The sequence below is a fragment of the Mizuhopecten yessoensis genome, unplaced genomic scaffold (genome assembly GCF_002113885.1).
Source record: "Mizuhopecten yessoensis strain PY_sf001 unplaced genomic scaffold, ASM211388v2 scaffold9253, whole genome shotgun sequence".
Lineage (NCBI taxonomy): Eukaryota > Metazoa > Mollusca > Bivalvia > Pectinida > Pectinidae > Mizuhopecten > Mizuhopecten yessoensis.
This window is the reverse complement of record NW_018407955.1, coordinates 800,480-815,766: the sequence shown is the minus strand read 5'-3', so window position 1 is coordinate 815,766 and position 15,287 is coordinate 800,480. Positions and strand designations below refer to the sequence as shown.

The window sequence follows — 15,287 nt, the reverse complement described above, 5'->3', positions numbered from 1 at the left end:
ATAACAGCCAGAGCTACCTGGTGGACAGAAGTTGACCTGACCCAGTAATACTGCAGTTATTACCAAACTGAAATTACAGGGAGGTTACTGTATGTACACAAATCAGCATTGGAAATTCGTAGTGTTTTGTCTATTGTTGGAAAGAGATAATGTTCATGCATAAAAAGTGACTTGACTCATTTAGCTTCATTGCGACATCAAGAAATTTTTCAGAATGTCTCACTCAGGTTGGGACAAGGAAATGGTCATCTTCACCCTTGAAATATGAGTATAGTTACATACAACCCCACTACCGGTAATAGAAAGTTATGTAATGGTAGCAAGGTAAATTGGTTCCAGTGTTGTTCATTTAAAACTGCAAAGTTTCATCGCAGCCAGTTTGTCCCAAATGTATCATTCTGTGGTAGCCCATAGGATGTATAGTTTGGATGTTGGATCAATGTTTTCTGTTTTAAGCTGAATTCTTAAGAAATTAACTTTCTTAATTTTGTTTGTTTAATTTGTAGGAAATAGAGAAGATGGTTGAACCGATAGTGTTGCAGAATGGAGAGGGACTGAGACTCAGCGCAACTGTGTACTTCACGGACTGCAATGGCGTGTATGTAGAACATGGCCAAGCAAGCCCTTACAAAAATGAGAAAGTCTGCAGTGATATTACGGCTATATTGCAGCAATACCGCTGCACATAAATCAGTTCACCAGAACGTGTTGCCAGAAATGCCCAGAATATTGCCGCCCTAGCGTTGATATTCTGGTGATGTTCTGGCGTAGTACTCATATCACAATAACATCGCCAGAAGTGCACTACAGAATAGGCACACAGAATCATGGGAATTCTAACAGTTGCTAAAAAGTGAATTTGACATGGTTTTTCTTGTCTGAATGATACTCCTATAACATAAGTGGCCGCTGGTATGCCTTTTTAGGTCACCTGAGCTTTAGCTCAAGTGACCTATTGCTATCCGTTTTCGTCCGTCGTCGTCCGTCGTCTGTCATCCGTCGTCCGTTAACATTTTACATTTCAAACTTAAAGTCAAGTTCTGCTGGGCCGATTGAACTGAAAGTTGGTAGGAATGATCGCCTCATGGTCCTGACAAAGTGTTGTTATTTTTCGGGTCGATCAGAAATCCAATATGGCCGCCACGGCCGCCATTTTGAAAACCTATTTCAAACTTAAAGTCAAGTTCTGCTGGACCGATTGAACTGAAAGTTGGTAGGAATGATCGCCTCATGGTCCTGACAAAGTGTTGTTATTTTTCGGGTCAATCAGAAATACAATTTGGCTGCCATGGCCGCTATTTTGCTACTAAGTTCTAATAGGCCGATCTCACTTAAAATTGGTCTAGGAATGATCAGCTCATGGTCCTGACAAAGTTAAGTTAACATTATACTATTTTTTACTCAAATTGGTACATATTTCAACAACAAAAATAAATATTGTAGGACTCAGGTGACCGTTAAGGCCCATGGGCCTCTTGTTTCTATCGGATATGAATTTGCCGACTACGCTCCTGTATAAAGTATCTCGCCGTGGAAACCTCTAACACTGTTGGAGTAGTCTGAATGATAGCTTGATTGTTGCCCTTTGTAATGTCAAAAACCGTGTTAATTCTGGGCATGACTGGCTCAAGGTCAAGGTCACTAACACTAAAAATAGAATTTTGCAAGATTTCCGCTGGGGAATATAATGGTGGCTCTCTTTTTGAATACGTTCTCCCGTCACAAAACCTTAAGTACTATTTGGTGTCATAAAAAGGTCTACTTATTAAATTCTTTTAATCATGTCAACTTGATAGATTTTTCTTTAAAGGGAGCGTGTGACCGGTGAGGAGTGGATCCATTACACGACAGGAGACTACCTCCCGGACGTATATGAAAAGGTAAAAATTAACAAACATCGACTCGACATAACCCAGGAACCGTTTGTTTATGCAGAACAACCGGTTTGTTCATTTTTAAATGTATCAATTTCGGGTATATAATCCTGGCGGATCGCAAATGTTTATGCAGGCCTTGCAAGGCTTTGTAAAGGCTTTGTCAAGGCTTTGACAAGGCTTGCCTGAAAGCAGCATCAGATTACTAGGTCCAACCTTATTTAATAAACGAACAGCTGTGGTCCGACCGGTTCAACCGTTTAAAGGAAAATGGCCCTAGAAACATGTTTAAACTAGAAGCTGATAGGTATGCATCTAGTTTCATCAAAACATGATGGCGGTTTAAAAGTTTCAAATTGGACGAGCTATCTGCTGTTACTCATTCAGTCAAAACGTGTGTCTATGATATGCACTGTTGTTTTAAAACAATACAGTCATGAAGAGGCATTTGCAGCCTGGAGTGTTTATCTTAGTAGCCCCTTTGTAAAAAAAAATCTTTGCTGTATCTGATTTTCATTTGCAATACATAAGTATGTATGTGAATCAAAATTCTAAAGAAAATTTAGAGATATATCTTTTTAGAAATCAATACATTATTGTTTGAAAATCATAAGTGAGGAAAATGAAAATAAAAATACCATTACCATATGATATATACTGTAACTAAGTTATCACATTTACTCATGCAATAAGTCAATACAAAGGGATTGTCTTATAACATGACAATGAAATAGTATTTTGTAGCATTGCTGCTAAACTGCAATATATATGTGTGAGCTTAATGCCAGGCGTGGGGTTATTGCAAGATAAATACAGCAATTATGCTGATTGCCATTGTTACAGGTTTTGGGTGTGGAGAAACAGGTCACACTGACACCCGATCAAGGCCTGAGATTACAAGCGACACACTCCATTACTGACAGGCAGGGCATCAAAAGGTAACTTCAGTTCTGATTTAGGATCCACTGCATGCTAAACACTAGGGAATTCCATTACAGTTTTTAAAACATATAGAAGTCTCCCCTTAATTTTGGTTTGATTATAAAGTGCAGTGGGACAGATCCACTGGTCAGGCAGCTCAGTTTGTTTAAGTGACTGTATTTAGACATAAGGTGCAAGGTTCAAAACCTGGTGTGGCCCTGTTACATTCTATCATTTTATCTTGATTTTCATAAAAGTTCTACAAGGTATCAGTTTCTTTTCAGGAATGATTTGTAAAAAAATTGTCAGTATTTTGATGAATTTTGTTTATTGGCCAGTACAAGTAAGTCATCATGCAGTGACTTTATATTTCATTTTCCGAGTGACATTTATTTCACAAATATCACATATATTATTCTGCTATGAAATACTCGAGCAATTGTCTTTTCATCTCGAAATTGGTTCAGAGATAAATGTGACAGCGGAATCAATCAAACTATCAATGAGATTCTGATTTAGTCAAAAAAAGTGACAGATACAGGTCCAATGTGCCTCTTATTTCCTGATTCTGTTTTGTAGATTGGTAGGTGAGGAATGGCTGGTGACCGGTGAGGACTTGGAACAGTACCTGCCTGAGATAGGAGTGGTCAGTATTATAGAAGTCTTGGTCAAAAGTGCAAATTACAAAGTACACAGCTCTAGAATATATAACTGATCGTTTAACCCCTACATTTTTAAGATGGACTTGCCCAGTCTTTGATTTGGTAAGGTTCAAATGTGACTTTGGGGTTAAAAGTCCACTTGTGTTAAGAGACCACTTTTAATTTCCCCATTGCAGTTATATATTTCATTTGGAAATTAACTTGTATTAAGAGACCACCTGTGTAAAGAGACCACCTGCATTAATAATAATAAATAATAATAAACTTCATTTAACGAGGATAATACATGTACAGCCAAAGGCTAATCTACCACATCCTCAAAATTAGTAGAACATACTAATGGTGAGTAAGATACATCAATATATAAGAGGTTTTGTATATTAATATCACAGATTCATATCAATTTAAAATGTGCACAAGTTTGGTTAATCCACGAAATGACATAATGCCTAATATACATATATGCTAATATAGCAAACAGTAAAATTTTCCAGGGTTTTACGCTAATATAGCAGGAGTTGAAATACATATGTAGATTTATATAAAAAAAATGATAGTTTAAGAATTCAAAAAATAATTTATGAGTCTGCCCCTGAAATAATTTAAATGTTGAATGTCTTTTAAATCAGTTGGTAGACTATTCCAAGCTTGAGCACCAGATGTTAAAATTGTTTTGAATAAAAAGAAGTTCTTTGCTTAGGGACAACAACATTGTTTGCATTTGAATGTCTGGTATTTCTTGTGTGCTCATCTTTAACAAGTGTTATATTATCACACAAATAATTTGGTACCTTGCCATGAATACATATGTAAAACATACACAGCTTCTTAAATCTAAAAACTTCCTCAATAGGTAACCATTTTAGATCTGAAAACATAACACACGAAGGTGTGTCATATGGTACATCAAGCATAACACGTGCTGCCTGCTTTTGAGCTTTAAACAATTTATCCATCAAATTTGCAGAGCAGCCAGACCTTATAGTACTACAGTAGATAAAATGTGGAAACACACATGAGTTGTAAAACTTGATTCTACCCTGCAGTGGCAGATCCAGAGGGTTTTTTTGGGCTTCAGGAACCCCCCACCCTGAGAATTTCTTTAAAAATCATGTATTTTCACTATTTTCCTGAAGTTTTCCCCACATGCCCCCCTCCCCCCAGATAGGTCTATGGATCCGCCACTGCCCTGTACTGGTAAATAACGATGAGTGCGCCTTAATAACCCTAGGTATACTACAGAAACTTAGAGTATGATGAATTTGTTTAAAAAGGGTGGTGCTATATTCAACAAGATTGAATAAATAATAATCAAATTCCATAAAATAAAATAAATAAAAAATCTATTCAATAAACTGTGTTGAAATCCTGAAGATAATGTATCCATTCCACTTCTCTTAGAGTGTAATTGTTATAAAATTTCAAAGGCAAACATATAACATTGAATTTGAGACTGACAACTTATTTTTTCTAAGGATTTGCCTGGAATAATATCACATATATTTGAACTTCACAACTGGATAATTAGATAAAGGGCTGTTCTGAAATAAACCTTTGTCTATCGAATCATTTAAAGACCCTATTTAGAGGTCAACACAGGTTGCCTTCGACACCGGGGGTCGACCCACTCCTACCAGTACCCCAGTGTCCAGGTGCTATGAAACAGTCTAGATCTCATTTGGGCTGAATTCCTGATAATTTTTTTATTTCGTAAACCTGTATAAACTTTATTTATTTTACAACAATAAGGAAAAAGGACTTCCTATCTACGTTAATGGATGAAAGCACATAGAGGGTCTTAATAAGGGAAGAAACAAGGTTACCCAGATAAAAGTCTGGGCAGATGATCAAATGCCTTCTCATGTCTGATTAGGAATTTGAAAACCTTTTGTCTTAATAAAGGATGAGTGTGTTATCCAGTGTACCACTCCAAAAAAAAACAATACTCAAAATAGAATTCTGTATTTTGTTTTGCAGACAATATTGTCTGAGGAAAAAAGAATTGTGGTGAAGAAGGGAGAGTATTGTATCGTATTGGATGTAGTGGACAAAAACTGTAAACCACAGCTGGGGAAGAGGGAGCTCCGTACCGGATGTTGCAGCTTTTTCCTCCATCCAGGTTTGTAATATTAATTCATATTAGACTCCAAAAAGGGGCCGCGGTGGCCAAGTGGTTACAGTGTCTGACCGTCTATGATCACCAGACCTTGACCATTGGGTCATGGGCTCAAGCCCTACACAGGGCAATTGCCATGTACTGGCCGCCAGGTCATTTGTTTTGCTCTGAGTACTCCTGCTTTCCTCCACCACCAAAACCTGGCATGTCCTTAATTGACCATAGCTGGTTATAGGACACAAAACACAAATAAATAAACAAATACTCTAAAAGAAAGATAATGATGTCATGTTAAAAACATTTTTGTAATTTCAGTTAGTAATACCTTTGAAATATTGTTATTTGATTTGAAAAATCTTTGAAGATTTATCCTTGTAAAAACCAATTCATTAAAGTCATATTTTTTCTGGAAAAACATTTGGAAATTAGTTTTGTCTCGACATTGATGAACAGAAGTTTTGATATAAGGTTTTCTCAACGAGGAGAGGAAAGTTCCTAATTATTGTTACATTCTGGTATTTATGTTGCAGGCGAAACCCTTGAGAACGGCAAAGTTCAAAGTGCATACATCTTGTCTGATAATGAGGCTCTGGTACTTCAGGCTGACGAATATATAATGGAAGTTTTAGGCAAAGGTACTGTATATAAAATAAACCTCACACATTGATACTGAAGGAAATATTAAATCTCAAGTAAAGTTCATAGTATTTGAATGGATGAGAGAAAATTCGACAAAAAACACTTTCACCTGCTAGAAATACAAAATTCAGCAAGAGTGAGTTTTCTTTGGGAGTAAGAAACCTCACATGTTTACTGAAATGTAGAATTAATCAGGTGAACTGTTTCACAAATCTGCAGATTCTTTGGGAACATTCATTTACAGTGTATCCATGAATAATTTGTGAGAATATTTTGCCGAATATATATTTCTAGCCATCCCTCTACAATTTCTTTAGATTTTGCCAAGGAAAGCAATCAAATATTTGTTTTCCTAACTTTATGTAGATATGTATAATAATAACAATATGAATATGACCTGCATGAAAAATATGCTCATCAAGCAACAATGTATTACTGTGTTTGTAAACATTTTGTTTATGAGACTTGTATTTCGTTACCCAGGTAAGGCCGTGAAGAGAAGTCCAGGTGACCGTTGGATGATACGCGGCCCAATAGACTACACTCCGCCATTACATGTCAATGTTGTTGACAAAAGGTATTCAGAGAGTTGTCTGTTTTCAAGTTTTTATGGAAAAGATGTCAATCTTTACATTTAAAAAGTTGTATGTTTTTCATTGAATATATATATGTATATGAAATTACCTTTGTCAAATGTTTGAACTTATATATAGATATTATACTTTAACCCTTTTGCCCCTGTAGACAATAATGGACTCATCCATGTCAATGCATAAATGGTCTACTCAAGTTACATAGGGTGACAGGGTAAATAATTAACTGTTAGGCAACAGATACAAGAGGAAGCCACAACAATACATACAAGTGTGTTTGTATGACAATAACAAAATATTATGTTTAATCTTTTTTATTAACACTCCAAAAAATTAGTCATTTGTTTGAAGGCTTTCTCTGATAACTTTGATGCCTTCAAGGGAGATATTGACAGAACAGCACTTGAGTGTTTGATTTGAAGCTACTCAACTTTGTTAAGAGTCAAGAGTCACAATGACCAAGAGCTTAATGAATGAACCGCAATTCTTTTGCATTCATTGTGCTACAGACACTTACTTTATTTGGTAGTTTAATAGAGTGGATATGCAGTGCAAGTGTAAATACAGTGTTAACAAAGGTAAAAAATATTAAAGTAAGAGATATGTACATTTAGGCCCTCCTCCTAATACAGATTGAAGCAAAAGAAAAACTTTGTATCTTAAGAAAAAACATTTGTTGTTCCGAAGACTGATATGTTTGACCATGGGACCATATCAGCCAAGTGGTTAAGGCTGATATGTTTGACCATGGGACCATATCAGCCAAGTGGTTAAGGCATCTGACCATCTGTGACCACTAGCCCTCTACCAATGGGTTAAGGTTTCAAGGCCAAGGTGGGCAGTTTCCGGTTTTGGCTACCACACTAGGTTGGTGGTTTCCTCTGGGAACTCCGGTTTTCCTCCACCACAAAAATCTGGCAAGTCCTTAAATGACTAAAGTTGTTAATAGGAATTAAAACACAAACAAACTAAATGTTGGACTAACTTCTTCAGCAGTCTTTTTGGTGAATTATACTAATGATCATGAAATCTATTTTTCAGGACACAGATCCCTTTAAGTAAAAATGAAGGCATCTATGTTCAGGATAGGAAGACCGGCAAGGTAAAATATACAACAAAAATATTTGAGGATTCCCTTAAGTATTAGCCTTCTGATTGGTTATAAACTTTGGAGTTTATGCTTCTAGCAGTGGAATATATACAAATTCAATAACCATTGTCAAAATTTACTATTGTATCTTTTTAAACACTGTAGTTTGTATCTCTCTCAGGTGTTATTTCTCATATTTGCAACCTTGCAAAACACGATTATAATAATAGGAAAACAAAGATTCGTGTTTTACTACCCAAAAGGGCAATTATTTCTTTATCACACCAAAATAATCCAATCAGACAGGCTGTTACATTGGTATTTATTATATGAAATAATATGGGATTTTGCATATACATATGTACCTGTATTATTTATTGATTTAAGATATAAAAAAAGTTTTGCGGTAATCTTTTGTTTTTTTACTCTCATCTGCTTATATGTGGTGTATTCTACAGGTGAGGGCAGAGATGGGACCCCAGTCGTACATGTTGACGGAGAACGAAGAACTTTGGACAAAGGTCCTGCCTGAAGATACAGAAACTCTCCTCAAGTAAGAAGACGAGTCTGATACTGTTTATTGATTTTAGAGATGACTTAGGGATGAATTGTGAAGTGTGTCAACTGTTTCCTAACCACTGATGACTTAATGCTGTCTTGTCTTCAGGGCGTCATATGATGTCAATATAAAAGTTTATTTTGATAATTCTTGAAAATTCAGCTTAAACGAACAATAGATCAAGAAAGGGTTCAAAGTTTACTTTCTAAAAATGACTGAACAGATTTAGAATAGAAAAGCTTGGATTTGACCTATAAGAACATCAGGCACAGGGAGATTTTAACAGTGTTTAAAAGAAAACTTATCCAACTTTCCAAACGGTACTAAGCATTTTCCTGTAGATCAACTAGAAATGTTGTTTTTGATGCAAGAAAGTTCGGTGAGGTCGACATTTCGACATCAAGAGCTTTCCTCCCTTCTCCGTATATTATAATCATTGGGGATGCCATTTTTACCGAAAGTCAATCTAAACCTCATTAACATGTAAAATACTCTTATAACATCTTAGTTTAGGTCCAAATATAGCTGTAAAAAATTCCCAGGTCCCTGTGGACGCGAGGTGTGAAAAATTTACCTGGAGTGGACAGGCGATCACCTGGGGAGATGTACAGTTAGCCGGACCTATTGTTTATTTGTAAAGGTTTTTTCACACGGACAACTTATCTGAGTTTTTACCTTATAAAATCCATTCACGGCGGAAAAAATATCATAATAAGCGGGGTCCCACCTTTGACCATATCATATTAAACAATTTTGTTTTGCTTAGTTAAAGAAGGAAAAATCGGTACACGGAGAAAATATCATAATAACCGATATCATAATAAGTGGGTTCCACTGTATAATGAGTTTGGCGGTATATCGGTTTTACAGTTTTAAACCCAAGTGTTCACACACCAACTGAACTTATACTTTAAAAAATTTAAGAAATTTACTTCAGGATACCTTTTTTTTTTCTAAAATGGAATTTAATATATCAAATTATTGAGAGTGCAAAACATACAGCTGATTACCTGGTCAGTCGGCAGTCACGTGTAACAATACAATGTACACACGTACGTAACATCCCTGTCATCGGGATATACCTGTACTCAACTCCAATTGGCGACATATAACGAAGTCAAAAATGTGTGATTTTAACCAATTGTTTTGGAAATATGATGGCGGTATGTGGGTTTGGCATTACAACGGGTGCATTATTGTTGGGGAAATCCGTTATGAGTAAATTAATGGCGGTATGCAGGTTTGGCGGTTTGATGGGTGGCATTATAACAGTTTTACTGTAATCAAATCAAGGTAAAAAAAATCTTTCTTGACAGGTGAATCATACAGGCACTTTGGACCTTTTGTTTGTCTTAATATTTATGATTTCTGCTATGTTTTGTGTCTCTGACTCTACCCTTGTGTTACTACAGACAAGGAGGAGGTTCTGGGTCAGGAGACATCAGGAAGATGGCCTACTTTGAACAATCAATAGACCCACAGATACTCGAGGTAAGATGATCACAGAGTTAACCAGATATAGAGACTGATCTTAAAGATGTTCTGCTAGACGCACAGACCGCCAACAAAAACTGATCACACAGCGAAACAAAGTTTGTGGGTAAAGTGAATGGTAATGATATTTACCCAGAGAGTCATTGAAGTACATTGTTGCAATGAGTTTTGCAGATCTACTTTTTCTATGTTCTGAAATTAAAGCATAGGACACCAACCTAAACACAAATTATGCAATATTTTGTCTCCCACATTATATTGGTTGCCGATATAAAGTGGAACAAGCAGGCCTTTTCTTTATCCTAAACTTGCACAAAGTTAAACAAACTATTGAAAATGAATTTATGTATTTTTGTACTGCATGCATTTGGGAATCTGATTCGTTTATGTGTCTGCAGGTAAAACAAATGTCTCTTAATGTGCTGGTTATTTCCTACAGTGGAAAGAAATGTCATATTTATTTTTGGCTCTTATGAATCAATCATTTGAGACTATTTTTGGACATTTTAGCATGAATGAGAAACACACAACTGCATCGTCATTAAACAGGTATTTTGTTTAAAAACAATAATTTGATTTTTTTATCCTGATTATAGGGACGTAGGAAAGGCCATGTAGTAACATTTCGTTGTCCTGGCAACACAGCTGTACAGGTAAGGCCGAACTTCACGATTGTGTCAACAAGATTAAGTTTGCTTTCTCACAACAGATGTCTTCATATTGTCATTTTAGATAAAAACACTTTACACATTGTGTAATGTTTAGAAATGATCAAATTAAAGATAACACAACTTGACTTAAGGATGTATGCTGATTACTCAATGTGGCATATATTTTCTTTTCAAAATACTTTGACAGTTAAACAGCTTTAAAATAGTTTTCAATGGATTATTTTGGACAAGGTTATTAAGTTAAAAGTACACATATGAATATCAACATAACTGGTAATAACATATGATTATGTAAATATATAAAAATGTTATATAAGGGAGACAACCCCTTAATTAAGAGTGTTTAAGGAGACAACTCATTAATTTAGGATGTTTAACTCTTTCTGTATCACAAATCTGGTCCGGATTCCGTACCGCCATTCCGGTCCGGATTCCGTAACGCAAATCTGGTCCAGATTCCATACCGGATGCCCTTACTAGACTTGCCCCCGCTCATATATCAAAATGGCAAATTAATAATGTACTTTTTAGACGAGGTGTAACTGTTGCAAGAAATAAACAGGTAAACGTGAACAAATGTTGTTATTGTTTCATGTTGTTGTTCATAGACACACACTTCTTCATTTTCGCAGAATTATGACTAACTGGCAGCTGATTATGACTGAGAAATCGACATTTGTCCGGTAACAAACAATACAATTCCCTGTTTTCAAGACTTATATTAAAATATTCATATTTACTTCCATAAGTGTCCATAAATATTTTGTGATGAATTTACCAGTGTTCATATTGAATAAAGTTGCCACCATCTTGATTCTATTTGAGACACCAAACGCAAACATCTTGTGGCAAATTTGAAAACAATAGGTCACTTAAGGAAAATTCTGTACTCTGCACCTATAAAAATATTTCTTTCCAACTGATTAGTGCTGATTTTAGCGACAATTAATTGTATTATGCGACAGTCGTGTGCGATAACCAGCTAAACACAAGACAGGTTACACCAACGTCTCTTGTCGTGTGTACACGACAACGCATTAGACGGCCCATTATTTTGTCGTCTGTACACAACAACGGAGACCAGGATGACATTTTATTGTTGTGTGTACACGTTGTCGTGTGTACACGACAACGGTACAGAAAGAGTGAAGAGGGACATCTCATTGATTAACTCATTCACCCCTGAAGACACATTTGAACTCTTCCAATTCAAAGGTTGGTATAGTTTATTATGAAATTTCAGGGGTGAATGAGTTAAAGATGTTTAAGGGAGACAACTTCAACAATTTGTATGTACCGGTATATCATAATGAGTTATACATGATTTTAATGTACAATTGCCATTTCTTGTTGTAATGAATAATTATGTATCTCATGTAAAATGACTTAACTGTCACTCTTCAGATGATCAGGGTTAAAAAGGAGATCCTGGGAATAGTTTTAAAAATTCATTAAGAAGAAAAGACATTTGTTGACATGGTCAAAACTTTATTTATAACTGAACTGTAACCATAAAATAATATCCAACTTTATTTTTGAGATGAGTGTTTTTCTGTTTTTAGTTGAGACAGGTGTATTTATCAAATATTTTTACCTGCATCAACAGGTGTATAATTACCTGGAGAAGACAGCACGTGTCGTGTTCGGACCAGACCTGGTCATCCTCGGACCTCACGAAAATTTCAATGTCCTCAGCCTAAGTGGTAAGGTCAAAAGGATACAAACTTTCTGATCTGCTGGTATGGTACTTTGAACTTTAAGCATGTTATATATACCCTAAAATCTTGATAATAAGCTGTGGCTTATTTTTTATTTTTAGGAAGGAATCTCGGGCTTATTTTCTATTTTAAGTAAGGAATCTAAGGTTTATTTTCTGTATATAGTAAGGGATCTCGGGCTTATTTTCAAAGCTGGCTTATTATCATATACATTTTTGTAGTCTTATTTCCGTAGCCTTTTAGACAGTAAGACAAGAATTGCTTATTTTCATTGCAAGAAATGAGATCACTATGATTGTCAGACTAACTAGCAAGGATAGAGATAAATACTGATGGAAACCAGGAAATGTCAATAAACAAATTTAAATTGTAACAATTGGAAATACCTGGTGTTTGACCACAGGACATCAATTCATGACATGATGTTTTCCTTGGAATATTAGGCCTTTTTTCAGGAACAGCTTATTTTTGAGGTATGTTTGACTGCAAGGAATTAAGAACTTATTTTGACGGCCAGCATTTTCCCCCCAATTAGGCTTGTTTTTGGCGATAAATATATAATCTGTAATTACATAGTCACAATCAAATGCGACCTAGAAATGGCAGCACTGGCTGTATGCTCCCCAGGGAGTTGAGAAACATATTGGCTGGTTGCAAAGGCCCTATAACCAGGGAAAATAATTTGTGAACCACTTTGAGATGACCTACAAACTAGGTTGTGATAAAGCGGTACATGTATCTAAGAACCTTGAATTATTATTATTATTAATTTGTTTGTATGTTTCTGTACAATTTAAGTTTTTATTCGAGTTTTTTTTATATTCTAGCTGGTAAACCTAAGAAGGAGGGTGCAATGAAATCTCTGTGTCTGATGCTGGGACCAGACTTTATCACAGACATTCTAGAAGTATGTATACCGTACTTCTGAAATTTTGAATTACTTTTGGCCGTTGGATCTCAAGTGTAAAAGTGAACCTTTGGTGGTGTGACAAAGCTTTGAGGGGCCGTGGTGGCCGAGTGATGAAGATGTCCGACATCTAGGATCACTAACCCTCCACCACGGGGTCAAGGGCACGTCCTTAACCCTTTCACCCCTAGGTAACTTTAGTAGACTCTACCATACATTTATCATGGTGAGTCCATTGTGGTCAACTTAGGTGTAAGGGTTAAATGACCATTGCTGTTAGTCGGACGTGAAGCACTAACAAACAAACAAACCAAAACAATGTTTTCATTCTTGTTATTATTTGGATTGTTAAGTAATTATCGGTTTATCAGATAAAATGAAGGCCAGGGGCCTGTTTTTCAAACACTGATTCACTTAAAAATTTACAAAATACAAATTTTCCAAAAAATCATTTTTGAGAAATACCTTGAAGCGTACAATTATTTGTGTTTCTGGCTTTATGATGAATATTTTGAATCCCTATTCATAAAAAAATCATTTTTGAATTTCATTTTTCTTGAAATTACATTAGATTTAAGTTTTGCATGAAGTTGTTGTTAGGCTAAATCATGTTTTTGACAAATGGGACCAAAATATCAGATTTGGAAAAAAAAATGTAATTTTAAGTAGCATTAATTCGTTATTGTTATTCAAAATCAATTTCATTCTAGTTTAGATTTTTATTTCATTGTTGAATTAAATTTTCTTTTGAAAATGAAAAAAATGTCATGCAACTTATTTGAATTTTTGAACAGGTAGAGACATCTGACCATGCACGGTTAAGGATCCAGCTCGCCTTCAACAACCACTTTGAGGTATTTTCCATGTGTTAATTAATTAACACAAATTCACTTGCAGCAGGTTTTATGTTGATGTAATGTATGTGGTCTCTGTGACTGGTACAAATATCGATATGCATGATGAACACAGGTACTCTCACAGAGTCATCAGAAGAAAGTGCAAATAAATATGATAAAAATTGGAATCGAAAAAATAAATCTATATTTCAATATAGGGTAGGCAAAAACCATTTAATCGGACACACATATATACTATGGGATATACTTTATTGTCCTGATTAGACAGAATATCGGTACAACCTGGTGTTCTTTGGAAGTTTTCTTCAAAAAAAGGGATTACATCAATACATAAAATTTAATGTAGGAAATACTCACAGCCATGGGCCATATGCATGAGATTGGTTTCTTGGTTTCACTGTATATTCGTACCATGACTGTAATGATGCACAAAGAAAATATCGTTTAAACAATGTCTTTGTAGAAAGTAGTTATTATTTGCTACTTATCAGAGAAAGATATCTAAAGAACATTTTTAAACACGTAGTTACAACAATTTTTTTATGATATTTTGTTTTATGCATCTAACTTTCACATCGACAGATGACTGGGATGTAACTCTTTATTGTGTCATCCTATGTAACGTTACAATTCACCCTGACACTCTCTTTGATATCCAAGAGTGCCATTCTCAATATAGATATCTTTTCTACACTCCTGGAATATATGTCGTAACAAAATCAAAGTTTTTTTACGCAACACATTGAGGATTATAAAAGTAGACTTTCATTGATGGAGATCAAAGAAAACATTTGGCAGCAAAATCGTTAAATCGACATTCTTTGAAGCTCCCTGGTAATCTTCAAAGGACAGGTATCAGCCTAGTGATTGGTTATGCTTTTATACTTTTAACGAATCAAAAAGCTTACCGTGAGTCTTCGGTTTTGTAAGGACATAATTTCAAGTGTGTAGAGAAGGTATATGTATCGAGGGTTGAGCCCTTGGATTTTGAAGATGCCCCAATGTGAAACAATTTTTAGGTCACCTGAGACAAAGTCTCAAGTGACCTATTGCGATCGCCTTTTGTCCGTCGTCCGTCGTGCGTCCGTAAACAATTTACATTTTCGACTTCTTCTCCAAAACCCCTGAACCAATTTCAATGAAATTTTGCAGGGACCTTCCATGGACAAAGGTCAACAAAAATAGT

General features: G+C 35.5%; 1 protein-coding gene across 2 annotated transcripts in view; it reads left to right on the top strand.

Annotated features, from left to right (window-relative positions):
• The window catches only part of LOC110457569 (major vault protein-like), a 32,557-nt gene that overhangs the window by 5,161 nt on the left and 12,109 nt on the right, over window positions 1-15,287 (top strand). For both annotated transcript variants that reach the window (XM_021508901.1, XM_021508902.1), the window contains exons 5-18: window positions 507-598; window positions 1,811-1,880; window positions 2,718-2,812; window positions 3,375-3,441; window positions 5,435-5,576; window positions 6,104-6,208; window positions 6,696-6,789; window positions 7,847-7,907; window positions 8,354-8,448; window positions 9,867-9,945; window positions 10,545-10,601; window positions 12,226-12,322; window positions 13,165-13,244; window positions 14,039-14,098. In XM_021508901.1, the coding sequence (XP_021364576.1) occupies window positions 507-598; window positions 1,811-1,880; window positions 2,718-2,812; window positions 3,375-3,441; window positions 5,435-5,576; window positions 6,104-6,208; window positions 6,696-6,789; window positions 7,847-7,907; window positions 8,354-8,448; window positions 9,867-9,945; window positions 10,545-10,601; window positions 12,226-12,322; window positions 13,165-13,244; window positions 14,039-14,098 (1,194 nt within the window). The remainder of the gene's footprint in view (window positions 1-506; window positions 599-1,810; window positions 1,881-2,717; window positions 2,813-3,374; window positions 3,442-5,434; window positions 5,577-6,103; window positions 6,209-6,695; window positions 6,790-7,846; window positions 7,908-8,353; window positions 8,449-9,866; window positions 9,946-10,544; window positions 10,602-12,225; window positions 12,323-13,164; window positions 13,245-14,038; window positions 14,099-15,287) is intronic.